The sequence below is a fragment of the Ascaphus truei genome, chromosome 7 (genome assembly GCF_040206685.1).
Source record: "Ascaphus truei isolate aAscTru1 chromosome 7, aAscTru1.hap1, whole genome shotgun sequence".
NCBI classification, from domain to species: domain Eukaryota; kingdom Metazoa; phylum Chordata; class Amphibia; order Anura; family Ascaphidae; genus Ascaphus; species Ascaphus truei.
The window spans coordinates 94,336,950-94,361,631 of NC_134489.1; the positions used below are offsets into that span (position 1 = coordinate 94,336,950).

General features: G+C 37.3%; 1 protein-coding gene across 1 annotated transcript in view; it reads left to right on the forward strand.

Annotated features, from left to right (window-relative positions):
• LRP1B (LDL receptor related protein 1B) overlaps positions 1-10,651 on the forward strand; it is a 1,102,312-nt gene extending 1,091,661 nt beyond the window's left edge. Inside the window, exons 87-90 of the mRNA XM_075610066.1 lie at positions 572-662; positions 1,169-1,313; positions 4,601-4,699; positions 5,718-10,651. Of these exons, the coding sequence (XP_075466181.1) occupies positions 572-662; positions 1,169-1,313; positions 4,601-4,699; positions 5,718-5,858 (476 nt within the window). The 3' untranslated portion in view covers positions 5,859-10,651. The remainder of the gene's footprint in view (positions 1-571; positions 663-1,168; positions 1,314-4,600; positions 4,700-5,717) is intronic.
• Positions 10,652-24,682: the final 14,031 nt, after the last annotated feature.

A 24,682-nucleotide genomic window follows, 5' to 3' on the forward strand; every position in this document is an offset into this window, starting at 1 on the left:
TAATAGTTATAATAGAGAAAAAGAAACCTGAATATGGTCATCTATATCCTTTTTCAAATTAATAATTGTACTGATCAGGTATTATGTTTATTCATATTTTTTTTTTTAAATTGAAATTGAAAATAAATAAAATATAATATGACTTATTTTCTATACGAATTGCTGTGCAACCAAGGTTCAATGTATTTAGTTTCACACACAAGGGAAGTTTTAAGAAAGAGGAATTAATGCAAATATGTGGTAGTGACCGGCATGGTGTAAAGAATAGTAACGTCGTTCGTTGTCCGAGGTATCGCTATACATACAACCTACAAGTTATTCCATCTCTTAGCGCGCTCCAACGGGACATAGACACTGCTTAAGTGTGAGAAGCCGCCATTGTTTTAAATCAGCCATGCGAGAGAAGGGGCAGCACTATTGCACCATCTCCCACGCAGAAGAGCGCGCCACGGGTTGCAATAACGTTTGCAAAAAAACAAGCACATTTCTTCTGTAAAATATCCAAACATCTCTAATTCTGATCATCTGAAAATCTGTTAATATCATACTTGTTTTGTTTCTTTTCTTCCAGGGAGCATTGCAATTATTGTGCCATTGGTTCTCTTGGTAACTCTGATCACTACTTTAGTAATTGGGCTTCTGCTTTGTAGAAGAAGACGGAGGTAAATTACAAAGATATACTGGGAATAATGTGTACAGTAATGTGTCAAAATGTGATGCATGCAGACATCTGCAGTATACAGTAACCTCAAATACCTTAAGTCATTACTGCATGTTTGAACTTGGATTTCATAACTTATCTATTACTGTGTGTGTATTTAAAGATACTGTTATTTATTTTTTGGTGATTTTAGGTCAAATATAGCTAATTATCATTTAGCAAATACAAGCATTTTTGTTTCTCTATTTCCTCAAATTCAAAAGGAGTTTTCAGTGTAATGCTGGTATGAACATTGGGGATTTGCGCATCAATCGAAGTTATCAATCGATGTCTCCTGGCTCCAGAAGCTGTTTTATGTCATACTATATCACCAGTTAATAAATATGAACTTGAATATGTAGTGAATTCTGCACTTTTAACAATATATTTGTATGCAACGTGCATAACTTCAGTCGCAATAGAGGTCATACAATGTGAAATGACTGTATATGTTTGTGCCACTTTCAGGGCAAAAACAATCCGAAGGCAGCCTATAATAAATGGAGGGATGAACGTAGAAATTGGAAATCCATCTTATAACATGTACGAGGTGGACCATGATCATAATGATGGAAGTCTTCTAGATCCGAATTTCATCATAGAGCTAGATAAGGTAACATCTTATTTAACCATACAAATAAATACTTATCCTCACACTGCAGGTTTGTAGGGCAGGGGTGGCTAACTCCAGTACTCAAGGGCCACCGACAGGTCCGGTTTCAAGGATATACCTGCTTCAGCACAGGTGGCTCAATCAGTGGCTCAGTCAAAGACAGATTGAGCCAGCTGCGATGAAGCAGGGATATCCTTAAAAGCTGACCTGTTGGTTGCCCTTGACGACTGGAGTTGACCAGCTCTGTTCTAGGAGATAAATCAACTACACTTTGATACATTTAGGGCTTAATGATGAAGTAAAATAACCATATGCTAAAAACAAGAAGTAATCAATCCTAGTTACAGATACAAAACAACCTTGAGCTAATCATTAATAATGAAAGTATAGTTAACATTTTCTTATGTGACCACAACAAATGGAGGATGGAATTCTGCAATCAAAAGGGAAAATATAGTAGTACGCTAATTAAGTCGATGTATGGGTCTGTGTACTCTAAATACAGGCAGAATCACTGCTGACGACACTATTTTTCTGTAAGATTCATGTGCAGTGCAGACGTGGTCACCTTAACACTTCACATAGTCTGTGAAAGCCGCGGGAAAATTGACTTTTTCCCTGTTGCGGAGAAATTAGCCGTAGGCAACAAGTTAGCTCACATTGAACCGCCGCCGCTGATCGCGGTCTTCACCTTTCCCTTAGCCGCAGAAAAATGCTTTTTTTCCCTGTGGATTCCGGAAGGGTAAGTCTGGGCACATCTCTACACGAATAGCAGCTCTGAGTAAACTTTGAAGACATGACAGAGTAAAATCTTCCAACCACTGCTCCGTCAAGATTATTACCCCTAATTTGTAGCGTTGAACAAACAGTAAAACTTTTTCCTTGCTGGAAACCACCAGTGATCGTATCTGCAGTCTCTGCTACATGTGTATGTGGTTAACTGCATTAAATAAGTAGCAAAGTTCAATGAAAAGACATTTCTGTATTCATGTGTTAGTGGCTCATTGTGTACCATTGACGTAAAGCAAATCAGCAAACCTTTCTGCTTAATCTGCCTGTTTATCAGTACATCCTCACATTTGTTCTGACTACTACTGTTCTCATTTGTTTAATTACACATATAATTTATTCATGCACAGTTGATAAATCAGTTTAAGTTAGTGCCAATAATCATATTTTAAAATGCCATGTAAAAAATGTTTGTGTACATAGAGGGCATATCCTTTATTTCTGTTCTGACAAGAAATAAATACCCGTAGAATAAAAATAATTGTAAAGGTTTTCTCGAAATGTACTGCAAGCAATCTTTTTAAATAAGTTGAAATAAAAGGTCTAGTGGATGGATTGATTGATTCTAATTGTGTAGATATACAGGGTAAGAGAACAAATTTAGGGCCTCATGCAGAGAGCATCGTTATTTCAAAATTCGCCATTTTTTGTACAATTTCGCACAGAAACCGGCAGAAAATGGCGAGTTACGAAAAACGCGCCATTTTGTTTTGTCTATTGCTAAAACTCACCTCGCGGCTGGCGAGAACCTCCATCTCGCCATTTTTAAAACTCTCCGAATGCAGAGAGGTACGAACGGCATGTAGCGGCTGTTCGCGCCAGGGAAATGGCGCGATTTTCTCATTTTTGCCGCGCCAGGAAAAGTTGGCAATAAGATGGCGCTCGCCGCCTATAGCAAAGGGGAAAAAAAAGCCGCGATTTTTGTTTTACACATTTCTGAAGCGCGCATCTTTCCCATTCAAACTCGCATCCATGTTAAACATAGCAGAATTCGCACTTTTCTGTATATGGAGAATAAAACTCTCCAAAAAAGCTACTTTTTATGAAATTCGCCAATTTGAAAATTCTATGCTCTCTGCATGAGGCCCTAAGAGTGATAATTGACCATTTTAAACCAGAAAGCTTTATACAGTAGTTAGAATTGTTACCAAGTCTGATATAAAAGACATTTACCTTTTCACTCCTGGGATTGTGACCACATGATTGGTTTGGGAAGCGATCGAATAGTCACTACCCACCCCCAGTTGCGTTCACCATTCTAATGGACTGGTCAATGTAATCACAACTAGAGAAATAGCATAACGTACCTGTACGTCAGAAGGGCCCCTGCAATGCCAGCCCTCATCATGTACTGGGAACGTGCATCAAAACGGGAGCGAAAGTCTTAATGAATTAATGAATTAAATAAAAACATAAGTATATGAGTATGAATTAGGGAATGCGTTAAAGCAGAAATCCTGGCTACCTAACTCCTTATTTTCCCAATAGGATGGGAACAGGGGGATGTTCTAGAGCTGTGCCATGTTTTAATTTCCCGAGATAATTAGTGTTGAAATCACCGGTATCACTACCTGGTTCCTACGGGGCATTTACTGTAAATGGGTGGCCAGTAGGATGCTGCAGAGTGATTTTGCAGCTTCCTATTGGTTCATGTGATGCAGGCGATTTGAACGGTTTCCACTGGAGGGGCAGAGATAACTTCCCCAATAAGTATCTCGGGATCCATGACTCAAATTACGTGGTTCAGCTCCAAAGGACCCTGTGGTTCTCATCCTGTAAAAAATAAAGGAGGGGGGGGAATCAAAAGTATAACATATTTTTGTATCCTTATGACTACTTTATTATTAATGAGATATATAAATGATTCACCAATTGGGGATCAAGTAACATGTGCATAACAACACACTGATTGGCAGTGGAATAGTGGAAGAGAATAGCTTTCATTCCTTGTAGGTGCATCCACTCCTCTTCCACATAAAATCAAGTTTCTAATGATTACATCTTCAAAAAGAAGGCACACAGCTGTGTGCCTCACATAACACCTTCCCGCCTTAATATCTTCCCAACTTGCTTATCAGTTTTGTATAGTTGTCTTTATTGTTCTGATGTTTCTGTGAACAAAGAAGAAACTGTAGTGGTGGAAGCAGGGAGGGACATGTTTCCATGTAGGTTGCTCTGTATGAGTGAAATGGGTAAAGTAGCTGGTGGTACCGTTTTTAAAACATATAGGGCAATGTATACTAAGAGGTGCTGAGAATTGATAATTTTGGACCATTCTAGTGTATTATGGCTTTGCACTGCTTAGTAAATATGTCTCAATTTAAACCTAAGTGTGGATGCACCTTTAACTAGAGTTGTAAATATATGAGAAAAAAAACAAAGAATGATGCTAAATATTAATATCTTCTGTTTACATGTGTTACAATATGAGATTACAAAGCCTGTCAGCAAAAAGTTTTAATAGCACCTAAATATTAATACTACTTATCTATATACAGTCCAGGTTCATTGGGGGTGGGCCTGCCGCTTTCAAACTTGCCCACACAGCACCGCCAATCTACCTAAATTCTGACCTGAAAGGACCTCTCGCTCCTGGGGTGAGAAATAAATCACCTGTCATCACTACATATTTCATTGCATGGTTAAGAAGCATATGATATCCATCTTAAACATTCAATTTTCTTGTGCTACTGTGTGTTTGCAGACAAAACGTCTAATGACACAATTTACTGAAAATGCATGTTTTCTACATCTCGATTTTCTGTTCTTTATAATGTAGCAGTTTAACCATATTTTTGTTCACATGATCTGTCCAATTTGAAAGTGTAAACAAACTATTTTGTAATTAAACCTACAATTAATCTGTGTTGGTGTGTAATACTTTAAACTAGTATATTTTATAGTCTCAGATTGTACAAGATGTTTGTATTTTTGTTGGTTTGTTTTTTGGGTAATGACTTTTTCCTTTGGTAATTTCATTGTACATTAAGTACAAAATGAAAACTGAAACAACATTTGACATTACCGGTAATTAAAATGTTACTCCTACTTCACCAATATCAGACATAAAATTATTTACAGGACTAAACTCTCTAATATAGATATGATAAAAATAGCATTTATTTTTTTTTACAATTTTTTTTGCGATAAAACATCACATTTTGGCAGAAAAATGTGATCCTAATGTGCAAAGGTCACATGACAAATATGCAGGTCACAAAGGCCCTAATGAAACAAAAGAAAAGTAACAGACATTTGGTGAAAAGAACGTTTTGCGTTGTTAAAAAAAAAAATACAAAAGCCACAAAATGTGAGGGTAAAATGGCGAACTAAAACGCAACCAGTTCCCTTGTTGAATAGTTAATACATTCTCTTATATTGATGTTCCAATACCCTGTGTAACAATTTTTGTATTTCATTTGGTAAAGTCCAGAGTGCACCGTCAGTGCTAAATTATACACGGATCAGTTGTCAACAATTACGAAGTCAAAACATCATTGGAATAATTCACATCATGGATCTATCATTTCTGAGCATGCGTTTTGGATGCATTTCATCATGTACATACAATAGAAACCCATTTGAAAAATTGACACGTTCTCTTTACATTTTCAGCCAACAAATTACTCCAATCCAGTGTATGCAAAACTATTTGTGGACGGTCACAACTGTCGAAATTCCTTAATCAGTGTTGAAGAGAGAAAAGAACTTCTTCCAAAGAAAATAGAAAATGCGATAAGGGAGACTGTGGCTTAATCTCTATTGCTCTGTTACCTTTTATACTCTGTATAAATGTATAAAATATGATTACTTTTCTATGTACCAACAGTATTATAATTGTTTTGTCATCAGCATTACCTCTTTTTTCATTTATTTTTGTTCTGCTGATGACTATAGAACACCATTTGTATGGTATTTTTATGAAGAATAAACTGCACTACAGTACAATTTAAAATATAACGCTGCTGTTAGGAAACACCCTTGTATTTGTTAAAACTAAAGGTAACACTATTTCTTTGTAGTGTAAAATGAGAAGCCCATTTTATATGAACTTTTTAGGTTAAATCTTGTCTTTTCATTAAAAAAAAGTAACTTGTTATAGATTGGTTTGAGTGGTAAAATGAATAATACACATTCAGAACATTTAATATATGCCAATTAGAGCTTACATTTGTCCAGCTGATAATGTGTCATAACAAATACACAGTACACATTAAATAAGACATTTGTTCTCAGTGGATGAAACATTTTGTAATTAAAGTTGCCTTGGTTGTAAGACACAACAAAGGCAATATAAATTTGCATAGTCACAGTTGATTATGATATGTCTGATTCTCAACTTTTACAAAAAGCTTAGCAGTTGTACTTTACAATATATGCATTTTCTTCATTTATACATTGGAGTAACACACAGAATTAATTTTACAACGAAAAAATAAGTCGGCTCATACTTTTGACCTATTTTTATTTTGTCTTTGTACACATCTGCATCACAGTTCTGCCCAATCTGACCCGAGTCGAAACGAGTTAGAATGTACAAAGGAGTCAGAGTTTACAAAGGAGGAGTGCATTGTTTTTAAATTATGTGATTCTTCATTTGCCCTTCGGTAAATTAAATACTCATACACTACAGTACCTTTGTAGCCCAGGCTGGTAACAAAAAGATAGCTATGTACAATACTTAGCCGGTTCAATCAGCAATATCCCAAATCCACCACACTGATAAAGAAAGTTACATGGGGGGATTATTTGCTAAAGTCTGATGTTGCAAATCTAGGATAAAAACCGGTGAAAAAAATTAGCACTGTATCCATCAAATAATTTCATTAAAATAATTGGAGTTTTACCTTTAATAAATCTGGTGCCACAACTTCCAAAGCTGTTAAAAAAAAAACTAGAACTAGATTTATCAATAGAAGCTATGTTTCTATTTAGGCAGCCAGGAGACTTAAATAACTTTCCCCAGGAGTCCACACACAAATAATGCCTGTGTATATACTGCAGACAAGCAGGAAGAATGGCCTGGCTAATTGTGAGGAAAAATCATTATGGACTGTAGTGCTGTTGAAGCTAATATACAGTAGAGCACAAGATAATATAGCCCTTAATCTTATTCCTGATACCGAATATAAAACTAAAGGTGGAAAAAAATGCAAGCACACATCTTAACTAAAGTATTCATATCATGCCTAGTAAATGTACGTATTCCCTCTTTGCTGGAATTTTTATGTAAGGTAAATAACAGTTTCATGTTTTCTTCAAAAGACATCCTAAACGTCTCCTTCCTCACTCAGATCTCCTGAGCAACCTTTCAAAAACTGGACTACATTAATTCTGTACATCTAAAGCTGAAGGCTGAAGTGAACATAATCAAATCTGGTCCTTACTTTTTCCATATACTGTATTGTATAATGTTAAGTACAAAAAAAAAATGAAAATAAAAATATTTTCTTTTCCTTTAACATTTGGTCAGCAAAATGAGAATACTTGAACAATAAAACAATATTTATATATTTTGAAAGGCACAAATACGGTATACATTGACTCCTTTAATGCAGGGCTTTTGATTCCTCTTCCAATCATAACTGGTTTTTCTCTACCATAACCAAATAGATGAAAAAATAGTGTGTTATTCCCTTTGTACAAGCATTATAAACAATACTGTTTTATAAGATTTTTGTTGTACTATGTGCATGCATACTACCTATTTCTAAATTTTGCCATATTGAGGCCTTTATAAACTATTGATTTATGTAATACTTGTGCAATTTTGCTTGAACAATGTTATGCATATCATAAACTTTTTCAGGTTCTTGTTTAAGTACATTTTTTAAATTTGAACAGTATTTTTCATTTTGGTTATGATAGTCATTTTACTTATGTTTCTATAATGAAGTGTTCAATACTTTATAAACACAAATTGTTGACTGAATTATTTAATTGAAGTGATGCACATTTGAAGTTACCTGTTTTGGGTAGTTTGTAAAGCGTTGGAGCTTTTTGAGGAGCAAGAAACTGGCAGAAAAAAAAATTAGTATTTTGTCCAAAAAATAATAATGACAATCAAATATATCATTGTTTTATGAAAATCAAACAACAGAACACTTTTGAGAATATTTGTGCTCATGATATTTTTGGATACTAAACGTCCTTGTATCATGCTCATTAAAAGAAACGTCATTTTTTTGATATCCAGGTTTGCTATTGGTGGCTTTAATTCTAACTTTCATACCCCCTTTTCCAGAAACAAGGAAAGCTTAGTGGAACATTAAATTGTTTTGGAAGTTTCCGTCTATTTTGTAACCAAATCGTGAATGAGCTTACATTCGTGTTTCTGACTATTACATAAGCCAGATCCAGAATTAAAATCTATAACTAATATGTGCATTATAACATACTAATGTAGAGAATTAGTTTATCTATATATTTAGAAATTGACAGTGCACTAGTATAATGAGAATTCACAATGCAGAGGTTATTGTCTGGCACTAGACGGCATTACCGCAGGTGCGAGTTTGAACGCGTTTTTATGCAAGTTGCTATTGTTTTTGGGAAATTTCCAATGCAAACACATTGAGAGGTAACTATAGTGAGATTTTGAAAACGAATCGCACAATTTTCCTTTTTATCGTGCGATAATACTGTAGGTGCAATAACGTCTGCCACATCTGTATGCCAATCCATCTTGATCCTTATCATTTGGCAAAAGATTATAATATAGAAATGAGCAAACCATTATTTATGGATTTAAATAAATGGCCTATTTTAGTATTAAACACATCGATTATGCAGGCCACGTACATTCTCTTTTTTACTGCCATTTTTCACTTTATTTCCTCCATTCTACATAAAATATTAAAATAGGTTCTTATTATCACACTGTGATACTTTACAGAATGCATCAGGCGCAGTGAAGAACATTTTGAATTGAAACTTCCCTCCTGTTGAGTAGTTCTGAAGCTGAATTGTGTACTATGATCAGGAGCGGAACTAGTCCCTGAGGACCCCACATGTAGAACGGGCCATTATGCTGTGACGGAGGGACCGAGGCGGTGATTGCAAAAGTTGGGTTTGATTTCCGGTAGGGCCTGACATCTGTTTTAGGGCCACCTGGGTGGGCTACCGTCAATGTCGGGTAAAGCCTTGCACAACAGGTTTGCTGAGTAAAGCCTTTCTGTTCCGGCTGCAAAAATAAGTGCCAGAACAGTGTCCCGGCGTGTGGACGATGGACCCATAAAGATGATGGCCCCTAGTGCAGCTGAACCGCCGGCACATATGGTTGTTTCACCACTGGCTATGATGTAGTAGTAAAATGTGCCAATATTTCATATTTTAAAGCATACAGGGGTCAGAGGTGGAACAACTGGAAATAAGTTGAGATGTGCACAATTATCAAGAGAAAAGTTGATGAGTATTGGTGAATGTTGTTTTTAATTACATAAAAAATTAATAGGTACGGATTTTAATCCTGCAAATCAACAAATAATCTTCACGTTAGGGCTTTCCTGATTTACATATTTCTTTAAAAAAAATGGTGAGAAAATTTGTGAAGTGAACTGCTACTGATTGCCACATCTCTATCCTTGTCAGTCAGTAGGCTCTAGATGTCCTGCCTCCTCGAACCTTAATACCAATATTAAGCTCTCTATTTCCCCCCTACTGGTAATAGCATAGAGGTGCTCCAAAGAAACTAAAAGTAGCACCATGCAGGCCACATTGTGGGACTGTGTCTCTTGTCTATAGTATTAACAGGGTGGCCACGTTCCACGGCACTAATAAGCTTCAAAATAAGGGGTCAAGTAGGTGAAATTGCTAGTTTAATACTAGATATTGCATTAATAAAGCAACATTAAGATATTACCATTATAATATTATCATAATATGTGTGCATATCACTACTGGTCATATTGTACGGAAAATGTGCTAATTAGTTTGAAAATGAAAACAATTACCAGGAAAATGAAAACATTGTAGACCATTTTCATATAATAATTCAGAAAACAATTTAATATGGAAGGAAAATATACACAGTATCATTAATCTTGACATCCATATGCAACACTCTTTCTACATACCCCGGACGAAGTAAACCGCTTCCACAAAAACTGTAGGGCATTGTGGGACTTTTCGGATCTGATAGCTCACACTACACCTGTTGATCAGACTAAGCATTTTTTAACGACAACTGATGGAGCTGGTGCAGGCTCTTTACATTGCAGTGTGTTCCTGACTCGGTGACTGAATCATTAGAGGCTGATCATAATCTCTCCTGCTGACATAAGGCAGAAAGACGCATATCTGTGAAAGAGAATCACAGAGCTTCTCTCCATGCAAGGGGGCACGGAGTGTGTTCTAGCAGTGGCGTCCAGTGTTCGACAAGCCTCCCCCACTACATTGTATCATATGCAGACAGACATGCTTACCTGAGTGATCTAACAGAGTATTGGATCATCGTCGGAGCCTTGTTATTCTGGTGATATTGCGCTAAAGATTTGTATACCTGTAAGGGAATTACTGTTTTATCCTTTTTATGCTTTTCTAGTAAAATTTATCACAGTATTGCGTCTCTACGCCTTTGTCTTTTTTTCCTACACTATCTATATGCATGACTACATGCCGGTCAATTTCTCTGTCACTTCTCTTTGTTATTGTTATTTTTGCCATTTAGAAACAAACAGACGATGTTGGTTTGTAGGAATTATATTTTCGTATTCGTTGAATTGCAGCTGCACATTTATTCTATTAGAAAAGCCAGAACAAATGGCTACAACAAAAAACAAAGATGCCCAAAGCTACTTCCAATGTGACAAAAATACACAGTGCAATACCTATATAATCTCTTGAAAAAGGGTAATTTAGTTTAACCCTTTGGCCAAAGTATCTTAAGCCTGCTGCCACTTCAAGGCATGATGTTAGCAGGTTCTAACACTCCCTGAGTTAAAATTCTTATTTACCTGGATAATTACAGGAAGAATGATCAGCATTGGATCTGTCGTAACCCAGCAAAATGTAACTGACCTTCCAACTTGGAATGTGGGGAGGGGTGAGTGTAAACCTTGTGAGGGAGGGCTACAACCCTCCCACAAGCAGCTGAGACCATCTAATAAACACACAGATAGTTAATAAACACACAGATTCCCAACAGGCTCTGAGAAACCCCAAACATTACCACATAATATAGATACAACAAATGGCTAGGCAACTTTCACCCACACAAGACATCTGTATTACAGTCATTTTGTTACAGTATTTTGCATCTACAGAAGTGGCAGATTCCTCACTTTTACCTTGAAGAGGCAAGTAAAAGTACAAAGTCACTCAACTTACTGCGTATTGCCGCAAAAATAGAAAGTATTCAACCATGTAACACCTTTATAATTTCTAATGTTTATTCAATAACAAGATATTTAATAACTTTTCAAAAGGTACTGAAATTCGCAAATATCTTCCACTACCCTGTATGATACACTATATATTCAAAAGCATGGAACCCTGCAGTGTTGATCCTTCCAGACCGCAATACTCGCTGTCCTTGTGGCTACAGAGGGACCTCGGGTCTCCGCATTTTCCTCTGCGGCCATAAGGACAGCAAGTCCTGCAACATCTGCATGTTGATGTTTCCTTTCGTACATTACGCACTGAGCATATAAATAGTTGAGGATAATGTTGTCCATCTTAGGCACAGATTCACTAAATGGGGCAAAGCTTTAGCCTACCTTTACACCCATTTGTTTGAATGGGACTTAAAACATACTAAAGCTGAGCACCCCTTAGTGAATAGTGCTGCACGGTTCTGCTACAAACTGTTCTGTAATTAACCCCATGCAACAAAATGGTGAAATATCAAAGAACAATGGTAACATTACAAAAGATTATACTGTATACTCAAAAACATTAAAAAGGGACTTGCATGAACAAGGTTTTCATGAAAAAAGGCTCTAATCCTTTGAGTACCTACATTATGTACTACCTTTGTACTCGTTGGAAATAAATTAAACGAATGCATGTAAAGAAATACACCAAATAGGTTCCTAATTCTCTCTTCTCACATGTTATCAACTGTTGCCAGCTTTTGTAAATCCACTCTGATTAAAGCAATACTGTATGCTTAAATATTAGTCACAGGAATAGAAAGTGTCACATACTGTATACTGTATGTAACATGGCTTCCCGGCAGTTACTTCCGTTTCTGGGCCTTTCCTCTGTTAGTGCAGGCAGTGGAAAGGTTAAATTCAGTTTTAGGCCTGTATGTGTATTTCAGCCTTGAATGTTGTAGCAATATTCGAGGGTGGGCCTTGCAACTCTGAGGTTGTCAATCTAAGGGGTGGATATTGGTTGGAACGCCCCCTACTGTGTGTGGACCAATCTGTATCCGGCTCTGGCTTGTAATGAGTCAGAGTTAGAGACACTCCCCTAAGATGTTCAAATTGGGACATGCCTTCTAAATTATGAGTTAGTATTCAGTTAGTTCAGTTGAGTAAGAGTTAGAGAGGAGACAACATATGAAGAAACCTGTCTCTCCCTTCCCCCATGCTGAGGGGGGGGGGGGAATATCATGCTGTGCAGGCATAGGAGGAATGAGAGATATGCTACTACTGATTCTCTGTGTTGGAGTTGCAACCAATAAATACTGAAAAGACATTGCTGTGTAGATTCCTGTCTCTGGGAATGAAGGTGTATCAGTGGGGGTCCATCCTCTGAAGACCCCAGAGGATCCTCACTGGCTGGAGGCACTGCACCATCAGAAGACATCAGAGATCAAAGTAATCTGTCCCCCTGTTCCTGTCCTGGCTCTCTCCACACCACCGCGGAGCCTCAGCCCTCCTGTTGCCAGCAGGTTGCAGCACCCAGACCGCTTGAGGTAACCAAGAAGGAGAGTACCCCCCCCCCATCTCACTTAGGGGGGGATGGGATAAAAGGGTTACATGTACAATAGAAAAAGAGCACATGGTCAACTTGCTGCCATTTTCATTACAATCATTACTATGAAAAATGTATGTTCAGTGAACTGTTACATTTAAATGCCACTGTAAGATTTGTTAAAATATAGAAAGTGTGGCTGCAATCTTAAAGCTGCAGTCCAAGCAATATCCTACGTGTGTCTGTTTTAAAAAAAAAAAAAAATCAGTTCTGTACTGTGAGAAAATACTTGTAGCATTTAAAAAACAAATTTTAGGAAATTTTTAATGTGTTCTAATGTTACAAGCATTTTTGTTTCTATAGCAACTATTTACAAAGTCACATCCCCATCCTCTTAAACACGCTCTGGCACAGCCATTGTTTAGCCCTGCACTCTCTCTAGCCGTGCACCAATTGTATCTAGTGACTGCCTCGTCACATGAACTTCCACACAGAACTTTGCATCTTGGGTACTCTTCTGCAACAGTTACAATAATGTAATGAACCCCGAGACGAATCTTTGCCGATCAATCACAGCAGAACGGATCGATCAGCAACTTAGCGAATTACTTGTCAATGTGCAGATTGTATTGTTGCACATATTGAATGGGTTTTTTTTTTTTTTTTTAAACAGCAGCTTGAACTGCAGCTTTAATACTAAAGCATACCTGCCACCGTTACTGTAATGTTACCATAGTTTCAATGCAGTGTAATGAAATGCAGACTCCTAATGTACTGGCATAACATACACAAGTGATTGGCAGGAGCTTACCACATCATGCTCCTTGATGCCAAATTACAGTGCTCGTATTTTCCAAGTTCTATAGATCACCAACGCTTCTGGTGCTAGCTACTGTATTCATACTTCTACCTCTTCTTAGAAGGGCTCTTAAAATATTCCTATTCACAATATCCTAACACAGTCAATGGCATAAATCATGTGTATGGAAATTATTTTGTTTGAGGTGTTCAGCAATATGTCAATATGACCACATCCAGGCAAAACTCATTCCAACATTAGCACTTAAAAGTACTTTTATGATAATTTGCACTATGTATCTATTTATGAGGCGTAGCTACACTTTGCTACATCAATATTGATTTTACCCTTTTATAATGAACTGTGGTGACATACAGTAATGTACAGTACGTATATAATTAACAGACTATGGCCATATACATTGACGCACAAATCTTTGGGTGTTATGATACATTTAACAATTTCAGCTTTTTTCGAATTACCATATTCATTGATACAGTGCATACATGATGTGAAAACTATGACAAAAATAATGCAGATCTAATGCAATGAAATAACAGCAGTTTTTATCTCAAATAGAACGGAAGTATATTGCTGTGGCAAAGTGCTAGGTGCTTATTTCTGACACAAAGTGGAACAGTAAGTTATTATTAGATGAAAAGTGCACAATAAATACAGTTTGAATTTATAACAGCTTTACACCTGCTAATGGCCACTTTTACCATTTTGCCTACAATAATGGGCCACTAATATATAGTTTTTCCTTGATAAAAAATGTTTTGATGTGGTCTGTAACTGTTACATATGCCTATAATATATATTACCTTTAACTGTGCATGCAATGTCTTGTATATAGTGTATACCCTGTTCACGTACGTAACTATGTATTTGTAACCATGTATTATTTGTCATCATAACTCTATGCCCAGGACATACTTGAACATGAGAGGCAACTCTCAATGTATTACTTCCTGGTAAAACATTTTTATAAATCAATAAATAATAAATGGGAATCTCATATTTTACGTACATGCACAGAACATACATTAGCAATAAGTCTGCACAATTTTAAGAGATCATTTGATCTATTCTTGGTGTGGAGTCAATACGTATCTAAATAGCTCACAAAATGTCTGTAGACATCATCATTCTATAGACAGAGGATGAGACACGCACTCAATATCAATGGTAATAGAGGTGGGGTACTTAGCTGCCGGTGCGCTGGTCCTGGGGAGCTCCTATAGTCCCAAATGTTCCAATACAAAGAAGAAGAGGCAGGCACACGAGCCTTCTTTGTACGACATCATCATTCTGCCACTACATGCAACTAATTGTATAATATCCAGATCTACATATTTTTGTTCCTAAATTAAATATACCTATCTTCTTAAACCAATATTTTGTGGGGGAATAATGATTAATACGTCCTTCTGTAGTGTAACACCAATGGTAAATATTTTTATATTTGACTTAAAACAGCAATTTATGAATGCATGTGTCGTTGAAACTTTCAGATCCTAGAATAAGACTCATAACAGTATAACATGTACACTGAGGGTAAATAGTTATGAAATTGTTCACACTTCAGAATACTAAACAGATCATTTATGAAATAGTCTCATCAGCAAAACTGATATAAAAATACTGCACCAGATTTATCAAAGTAGAAAATCTAATTGGTTTCAATTGGAGTGGTTTTTCTTAGGTAAGTCTGGTGTTTTTTATTAGGGATGGAGCCAGAGGATTGTGATACGTAACTTCCTAAGTATCTAATGCAAACCGATAAGATGTACATATATTAAAAAAAATATCTACAGGTACATGGGTTATTGTTTACTGTACATTGTGCAGCAGAGTGCTTTTGTCTTTTTTTTTTATATAACCCACAATAGCCTATATGTGTTTAGTTTGCAATCACAAATCGCAAAACATGAAAACTAGCTCCCACTGCGTCCAAAAGAATATCTTTAAGTAGGTGCACTGACTCTGTTGTTCTTTGTCCCACACTTGTCTGTACGAGCTGCTGGCAAAAGGTCTAGGTCCCTGATTCTCAAACCTCTCCTTGGGGACCAGCTGCCACACCAGATTTGAGAAATAGCCAATGCCTTTGCACAAGTGAATACACTTAATGGGCATGTGAATAGAATGTTTGATAGTTCCCTTAGACATTTGGTATGGCTTGGGAGGACCTTGAGGAGAGATGTAATAACCACAGTCTACTGATGTAGGTGTTCCATGTACAAAATTCATTGGAAGCTAAAAGTGATTTTTACACTGACTGTCCATTTGTTTTTGCTTGGCACTACCGAGAACATATGTATATGTCTGTATATGTACCGTATATATGTCAGGTTTGGTTACCTGTGGAAGACATGGGGGCCATTTCAAAAAAATATATTGTATTATATTTAAAAATATTGAAATGTTATAGATGGATGCCCTATTTTGAGACTAAAGAGAATGGACAGCGATTATTAGATATTGTGTCAGGGATTTCCTTTGTAAACTCCCAGAATTCCCTGGTGTCTGTCTGTTTTTAAATCTCTGTTTATGGCAGCAACTGTGGATGATGCCACTAACTTTGGGGTGGTTTCTCAAATCCTTGGTACCCTCTATCAATCGTGGGTAGGTTTTGCACCCACAAAATTCTACAGTCTTTCTGGGTTATAGCATTTCCCCCATTGCTATTTAATATGGTTGCTGCTGGGGTTTATGGAAAGGTCTTAGAAAGTTGTATAACCTTGGAGATAGATTAAAGCCACTGAAAGAGCCTACTGTAGTTAATTATGATTTCACAGAATATATGCAATGATAACATATTTTATATTGCTTTTATGCTATGCTGAATTCAAGAAAACACTAATTGTTACCTTTAAATGTGATTGTCACCATTTCCAGTGCTTTTATATGGCTGATACAGTTCTTTACAAACAACATGTTCTGGTAGAATTAAGGGTACAGAACAGAATAATATATAGATTGTGTAAATGTAACCTCCCCTCAATGGGGTTATCGGTTTGCTGTAAGGGGTTACTAGCAGAATAGCATATGCTGTGCCCCATCCGGTGTTGCTACAGCGATACTGACATCAGAGGGGAGTATATAGTATATAGGATAGGAAGAAGGTTCTGTAAGATAGGTTCCTGGAAGACAAGAGGAAAGGAGCCTCGGGGAGTGGTGATAAGTATTATGTTTATGAAGTAACAAACAAGGGGGCCTGATATCTTTTATTATGTTACAGATAGAGAAAGTGCCCTTGTAGTAAGGATCCCAATTACATGGCCAACGGAAACATTCAGTTACCAGAGAGGGAGAGACCGACACATCACAGTGGGCCATATGCAGAGGACCGGGGTGTTATCGGATCAGCTCTACAGGCAAATCCACCTACGTATTCTCCTCAATCAGTAAGGAAGTGGCAGTTCCCAATCAGGAATGAAGTATAGTCTGTACCTGCTCAGAACCAGCAAGGATCCCAATAAGGGCCCAAAGAAGACGGGGAACAACGGATGTTACTCTGCAAGGAGGGTCTAGAACAATACAAGTAATACAACCGAGTAAATGCACCTCCCTTTGAGTATAAAGAGTGGGCACCTAGAGAAACACTGTGTAAATGAGTAATCAAGAGTATACAAACTAATGTAAAACATTGTCTAGTGTGTGTGAGTTGTTCCCTGTGTCTGGGGATCTGAATAAAGATTAATTTGTTCTACAAAAGTTCCAGGCACCCATCATTTTCACCATGCTATCTCATTGCCCAGCTACCGGAATCCAGCACCCTGAATTGAGGTAAACTATGCTGAGTAGGTAAATACTACACACCAATGTAAATTTCCTTGGAGGGTTACATAAGTGTGAATTCAAATTAAGGATTTAAATACAAGTGCATATTCACTCGACTTTTTAATTATTTATTTATTTTAAATGCATTGTTTTAGCATTTGGACTGACATTTCTGTGACGTGAAATTAACGTTAAAAAGATTTAGAATGTACATGTTCTGCTATTAATATTATGAATATTATAGTTACCTTGGTATACACTAGACTGCATCAGAATCATCTCAGTACTAGTACCACTAGTACATTGCAGAGATTGATCTAAATCAGTCAAGCCCAGGTTTCTGACTGTGCATGCATGTGGAAATGGAAGGGTTAAAGCAATCAAAAAAATCAATTAGCGCTGCTATTTAAACTCACCTAGTACCATGGGACACCACCCTCCTACTGAACTTGACAAAGCGTTCTCCCCACGAAACACGCACGTCTGCACTTCCGATCACGTGCACGTGCAGGGCTGATCACTTGAATCGCAGACATAGGGTATCATGCAGTAAGCAGCGAAAAAATGCATTAGCCAGTTTAGCAATTAGCCATGTTTTTGGCGTGTTAAACTGGCTGTATGCTGTAAGGGGCGAATCCCTGGGGAATGAATGCGCCACCACCATTTGATGAAATGGCGTGTAACCGGTAGCGAGACGGCTGCCTGGCGAGAAACTGCCGAGAAGCCGTCCCCTGCCGAGTTGTGTTTGCAGCAGAGAGAGATCCGCTGCTCTCTCGGCGCAAACATCAGCACAATAAAAATTATTTTTAAAACAACTTTTATTCATAGTGCACATGTGCAGGGGGTCTCCGGAGCTGAACCACATTGGTTTCAGGTCGGGGGACCCCCTGCTTCCCGAGATACAGACCCCTTTATGAGGTGCCGGTATCCCTCTGCATTTAAAGGTCCCGATCACGTGACCGCGAAATGTAAAAAAAACAGAGGGATACCGGCACCCCATAAAGGGGTCTGTATCTCGGGAAGCAGCGGGTCCCCGTACCTAAAACAAAAGCGCCTAAGCTCTGGAGACCCTCTGCACATCTACACTATGAATAAAACACACATATCAATAAAGACTCGTTCCTTACCTTACAGGGTATCTGCTATGGTAGCGAAGCAGCATTAATATTTATTTAATATACTGTACAGTGAGCAAGGGGTCCCCCGAGCTGAACCGCATCACTTTGTGGACCAGGGACCCCCTGCTTCCCGAGTTACAGGCCCCGGTATGTGTGATCGGATGGGCAGTGTCGCCGCCATGTTTATAGCGTCCCATACGCTACGTGCCCGCAATAAACATGGCATCCACACTGTAACCGATGCCCCAAACCGGGGCCTGTAACTCGGGAAACAGGGGGTCTCTGAGCCACAAATAAATGCGGTTCAGCTCAGGGGGCCCCCTGCTCCCGCACAATATTATTAAAATACATTAATGCTGCTTCATTACCATTGCGGATAGCCGCTAAGGCAATGAAGGGGTTAACGCATACTAGCATGTTTATTGGGGACAAATGCCCCCAATAAAAATAGCAGCAATACACAACATACAATACAGTAATGGGCAACATTACTATTATCCACAAATGAATAATAGTGCAGTTGTCCATTTAAAATACATACAGAACAATAAAGACATTAAATACATATAGCACTCACCCATGTGCGGCTGCCACGATGAAGGCCATCCTCATCTTCATCCTGCCCATGCCCCATCCGCTTCTGCAAAACAGACACAAGAATAAAAACATCCAATGTAATGTCCCCTAACCCCTTAATCACCATATCGGTTATGAACCGCTACAGTCATTAAGGGGTTAACCCACCATCACCCACATACCCTCCCCCACTAACCCCCCCAGCCCCTCACCCACTTCCCACAAGGGAGGCCTACCACATACCCTTGGGGCCAATACCCCCTCCCCTCAACACATACAGTACAATAATGTGCCAAATAACTATTATCCACATAGGGATAATACATTATTTGGCCATTATTAAACACATTAAATACCGTAATAAAGTAAAGAAAATTCTACTAACCTCATCAATAAGAAGGCTCCGTTGCCAGCATCATCCTTGGGGTCCGTTGCCAAAATAATAAATAGCCAATACATATCAATGCCATTAACATACCAATGAACCCCTTAATCACCTTATCGGGTACTAACCTCAAAAGTAATTAAGGGGTTAAGCCATCCTGCAATGGCAACACCACTTATGCATAACATCCTCAATGAATTAAAAACCAATTTCCTAAACAAATCTCATTTAATCATTCAATCTGAAGCCTCAAATGCCACTTAAAACATTGCATTAACAGTGTATACATCTCTCTAATAATAAAATACATTTAACACACATCTATGCATAGCAGCATAGCCACAATCATTTCTTACCCTGTATGTATATATCTCTCTAGACATACATACATACATACATACATACATACATACATACATACATACATACATACATACATACATACATACATACATACATACATACATACATACAGTGGCAAGAAATGATATGCATAAAAAAAAATGAACACATGAAAAAGCAAAAAAAAACACATTAACATTAAATACATTTCTTTATTTAACTTACCATTACTTGACCCCACCGACTCCCGTTGATCAGCTTGCTCACGAACCAATCCACGAACAGGAACCCATAAAATAAAAAACCATAAAATAATAAACATTAAAATAATAAAACACGACAATCCAGGGGTCTTCTAGTTGTAATCCATCTTCATCTGTATTCTTCTATCTTCTTCCGGGGTCTTCTTCCCATCTGCTGCCATGCCCTGGTCTTCTTTCTTCAGTAGTTGGTCCTTCCTCCTCGGCGTCTGGCTTCAAAATGAGACGACATAGGCTTTTAAAGGCCTATGACGTCACATTTTCGTCATATGGTTCCCAGACGGGAAGAAGACCCTGGAAGAAGATAGAAGAATACAGATGAAGATGGATTACAACTAGAAGACCCCTGGATTGTCGTGTTTTATTATTTTAATGTTTATTATTTTATGTTTTTTTTATTTTATGGGTTCCTGTTCATGGATTGGTTCGTGAGTAAGCTGATCAACGGGAGTCGGTGGGGTCAAGTAATGGTAAGTTAAATAAAGAAATGTATTTAATGTTAATGTGGTTTTTTTTGCTTTTTCATGTGTTCATTTTTTTTTATGCATATCATTTGTTGCCACTGTATGTATGTATGTATGTACCAGGCAGGCAGTGCTATACCCATTACTAACATCTGTCAGAATTGACAATTGTGATCTGGCCAGCACCCAAGCAATTACAACGTCCATGTTGTATGTAAAGGGAAAAAAAAGATAACCAGCATGGGCAGTTCAGTAGACATAAAAATTTATACATACATGGTTTTTATGTAAAAAAAGAGCCTTACAACTCCGAGTCCTGATGTTTTATTTTAAAAATGTGGCAGGGGATAATGGTTTTAAACTAGGTGTAGCAGTGTAGCTGGGCAACATACAGCATGATTAAAACACATTCGTTGCCCAGCAAACGTACTCTATTTAATTAATAGTCGCATGTTTAATAGTTCAATGTACAGTATGAATATGCATAACATTTATTTGATTGTTGACAGAAAAAAACTTGCTCACTGTTGATAATGTTATATTTTTATTACAAAAATGATGTTACTCCGGTTGTAATTTTTTACGACGGATTAATCTATCGTACTTAGAAATAAACACAATCCGTGGAATGAATTTAGATTAATCACGCCGGGGGTTTATTTTAATGCCACACAACCTAGCCACAAATGGGTATTTTAACTAATTCACACAGATTGAAGTTGAAACAATTGGTCTGCGGATTTTATTCTGTGGATCAGATTAAGAAGGGAAATCCCGGGTAATGGATTTGGACTGGTTCACCCATCTCCTGGTACGAACACCCTCCGCACCTACACGGTAAACATTTACACTGCCCTTATGATGTACCAAGTATGCTATAAGGTTCGTGGTCAAACCGATTGACATGTAAGTCGAGCCCCCTTTACTTATGTATCCAACATCTGGGCAACAGCGGTGTCATGTGATTGCTTCTATAGCTATCACATGATGTGGAAGTGCTGGGGAAGGAGTAGGACCTTGTGCTGCTGGACCCACGGCACTGTAAAAGTTAAACAAAAGATTTAAGAACACAAACAAAATCAGGAAAAATATCAAAATCCTGCAAAGGACCAAACACTGAACTCTGACTAAATTATACAATAGAGATCTGCCACTAATTGGGACAATTAACCATTTAAAGGCATACAATAAAGTATCCTACACCCTACTTTTATTCGTCATGAAATGTATTATAGTAATATTGAACTTTGGGGAAAATGAATTTATAACAGATACTGAAAACCACAAGCGTCAACTGCCGTATAACTTGCAAACAGTCTCAAGTTTAAACAGGTGTCACTAACGTGGAAAAGATTCAGTTTCTAGTTTATTTCTCTGTGCAGTAAACATCACACAGTTAGCGTAAGAAAGGATGACACATGGAAGAGGCAGAACAAAAACTGAGAAGAATCCTTTTTCAGATGCACAAAGTGAACACCTGCAGGGCAAAACAGTTTTGAGTAAAAATCACAACACCTCCAATCTGACAGTTATGATCTTGAAAGGAAACTTCGGAAGCTTTCACAGGTATGAAACCTTTGTACTAAAGATTCTCGCATATTTTGATGTGCCTGTAAAAACATTATCAAACATAATTTAGCAAAAACAACAAAGACTGGAAATGTATAACGTACAGTTCACAGATATAATCTAGAAAGTAGACTATATTTAGCAACTAAACTGAAAAGTGTCAAACACTATCTTAACTTTACGATGTGAAAGAATTCCAAAACTTATTTGTTGATTGTTGCATAAATACAAAGAAAACGACCAAGATTGACTCAACGGGCTCCATTACAAATCCTTATAAATGCATAATCGTTATAAAAGTTTGCTTTACACCAATGCAATAATCATACATGTCCATAGAATTGTGTGTTACAAAACACAAATAAGTACTGACTGTTTTAAAGTATTTTCCCACGTGTGCACACATTCACCAGAATTAAAATAGTAAATTAAATTCTAAAATATGCAGAAAACCTCATTTGATTAACTCTTTAGTGACTAAAGAGTCAGCACGAAATTGCAGAGTGAAAAAGCTTGTCCTTTCCACTATTGTCACAATGTGCTTCGAGTTCCATGAGATGCAAAACTGTTTCATGGCTTTCAAAAAGTACATTTACCAAAACTAATTATTGTTAATAAACTTAAAAAACCCAATGTTATTTACTATACATTTTTTTCCCAAAATCCCTACCAAAGGGGCTAGTTACTAGGCTCTTGTATTGAGGAGTTGGGGGAACCAAAGGAGTTCAAACTTTTAATTTACTTTCTCTTGAAGGCCCTCTTAAAAATGCAGAAGTAAACATTCAATTTAATCGGTCTTGTGTTGACCTCAACATTGTTTGAATATTGGGATCCTTACGTGCTTGAACATATTTTTGGTATCTTCATTTCTTCTTTAGTTTTTGAATGTAGCTCCTGCCCCATTGATAAACTGCTGGCAACTGGCAGTGTTGGCAGGGACAGACGTTTAATAGTAAGAGCCCCCCTTCGCATTATATATACCCCTGTGACCAGAGGGAAGCGTTCTCATTGGTGAGCTGGAAAGAACAAATGACAATGCTTCTGTTTTCTGTTGATGGGGTTGTTTTTCATGTTAAATCACTTTATTACCAAAAGGTACTTTAATTATTCGTATTAATTTATCCTATGGTAGCAAAGTTTTCTATTTGCATACAGTGTTTGGGCAATAATAGAGTAAACTTTGGTAGTAACCACAGTTTATCCCACTATTATCACAAAACAATTACCGAATATGATCTGTTTTATGAACCTCTAGTACAGTGTTTCCCAACTCAACCCTCAGGGAACCCCAACAGGTTAGGTCTTAAGGATATCCCTGCTCCAGCACAGGTGGGTCAATCAGCGGCTCAGTCATTTTGACTTACCCACCTGTGCTGGAGCAGGGATATCCTTAAGACCTGACCTGTTGGGGTTCCCTGAGGACTGGAGTTGGGAAACACTGCTCTAGTGAATCAGACTGTATATGGTGACTCTATTTATCAAATTGAACCATATGTACATTGTACTGTTTGTTGAAATTATATGGAATTCTCTCATATGTAATCACACTAAATCTACAGGTGTTATTTTAGGAGGTATTAATCAACCCCAAAACAATGCATTGATATAAGTAATTCACTATATGTATGTTTCTTAGACCAGCTATCTACTATTATATTCAGTGTATGCACTTTATATGACCCACTATGTCTTAAAGGTTATTTTACACATGCTTCTTTTCCTTATTTTGAGTGTTTCAACTTGCATTATGCAAATGTACACTTGATAGCAGCGCATTGTACAACAATGTGTGATCTTAGGAATGTTTATGGCATGGACATTATAATTAACTGAATATGTGTGCATGAGCCAATATGGTAATTGAGGATTCACTTTACTCGTCTTGAACCAATGTCAGCACAAGGTTTATTTATTCTTTCATTATACATTGATTTCCTTTTAGGATAGAAAAACGCATCATGAATTAATTTAAGTAAAAAATGTCCTTACTACAGTTGACCTTGGGCAGGAAATATTGACATGCAGTAATAATTTGCAACATGCATATATTTTATGTATATAACTGTAGTTATTGTGAGATATCTTACCCAATACAATTTCTCAGAGCTTACTAGTGAATAATATAAGCTAATGACATCATTTTAATACTGTATATGAGTAAATTACATTCTGAAATTTGATCATTAGCAGCATCTACAAGGTGGCAAGAGGCATCTAGTGACTGGAAAAATGTATAGTATTCACATGATGAGGTTCATAACCAGATATGAGATGCAGGATTTTTCCATAATTCATTCAAACTTTATTAGCCATCAGAGTCAACAGATTGCTCAAATTAACAAGTCTAAATCAATTCACTAACATACATTTTCGAACTTGTATAAAAACGAACAAGAAAGTACTCTGCTATTTAAATTAATAGCA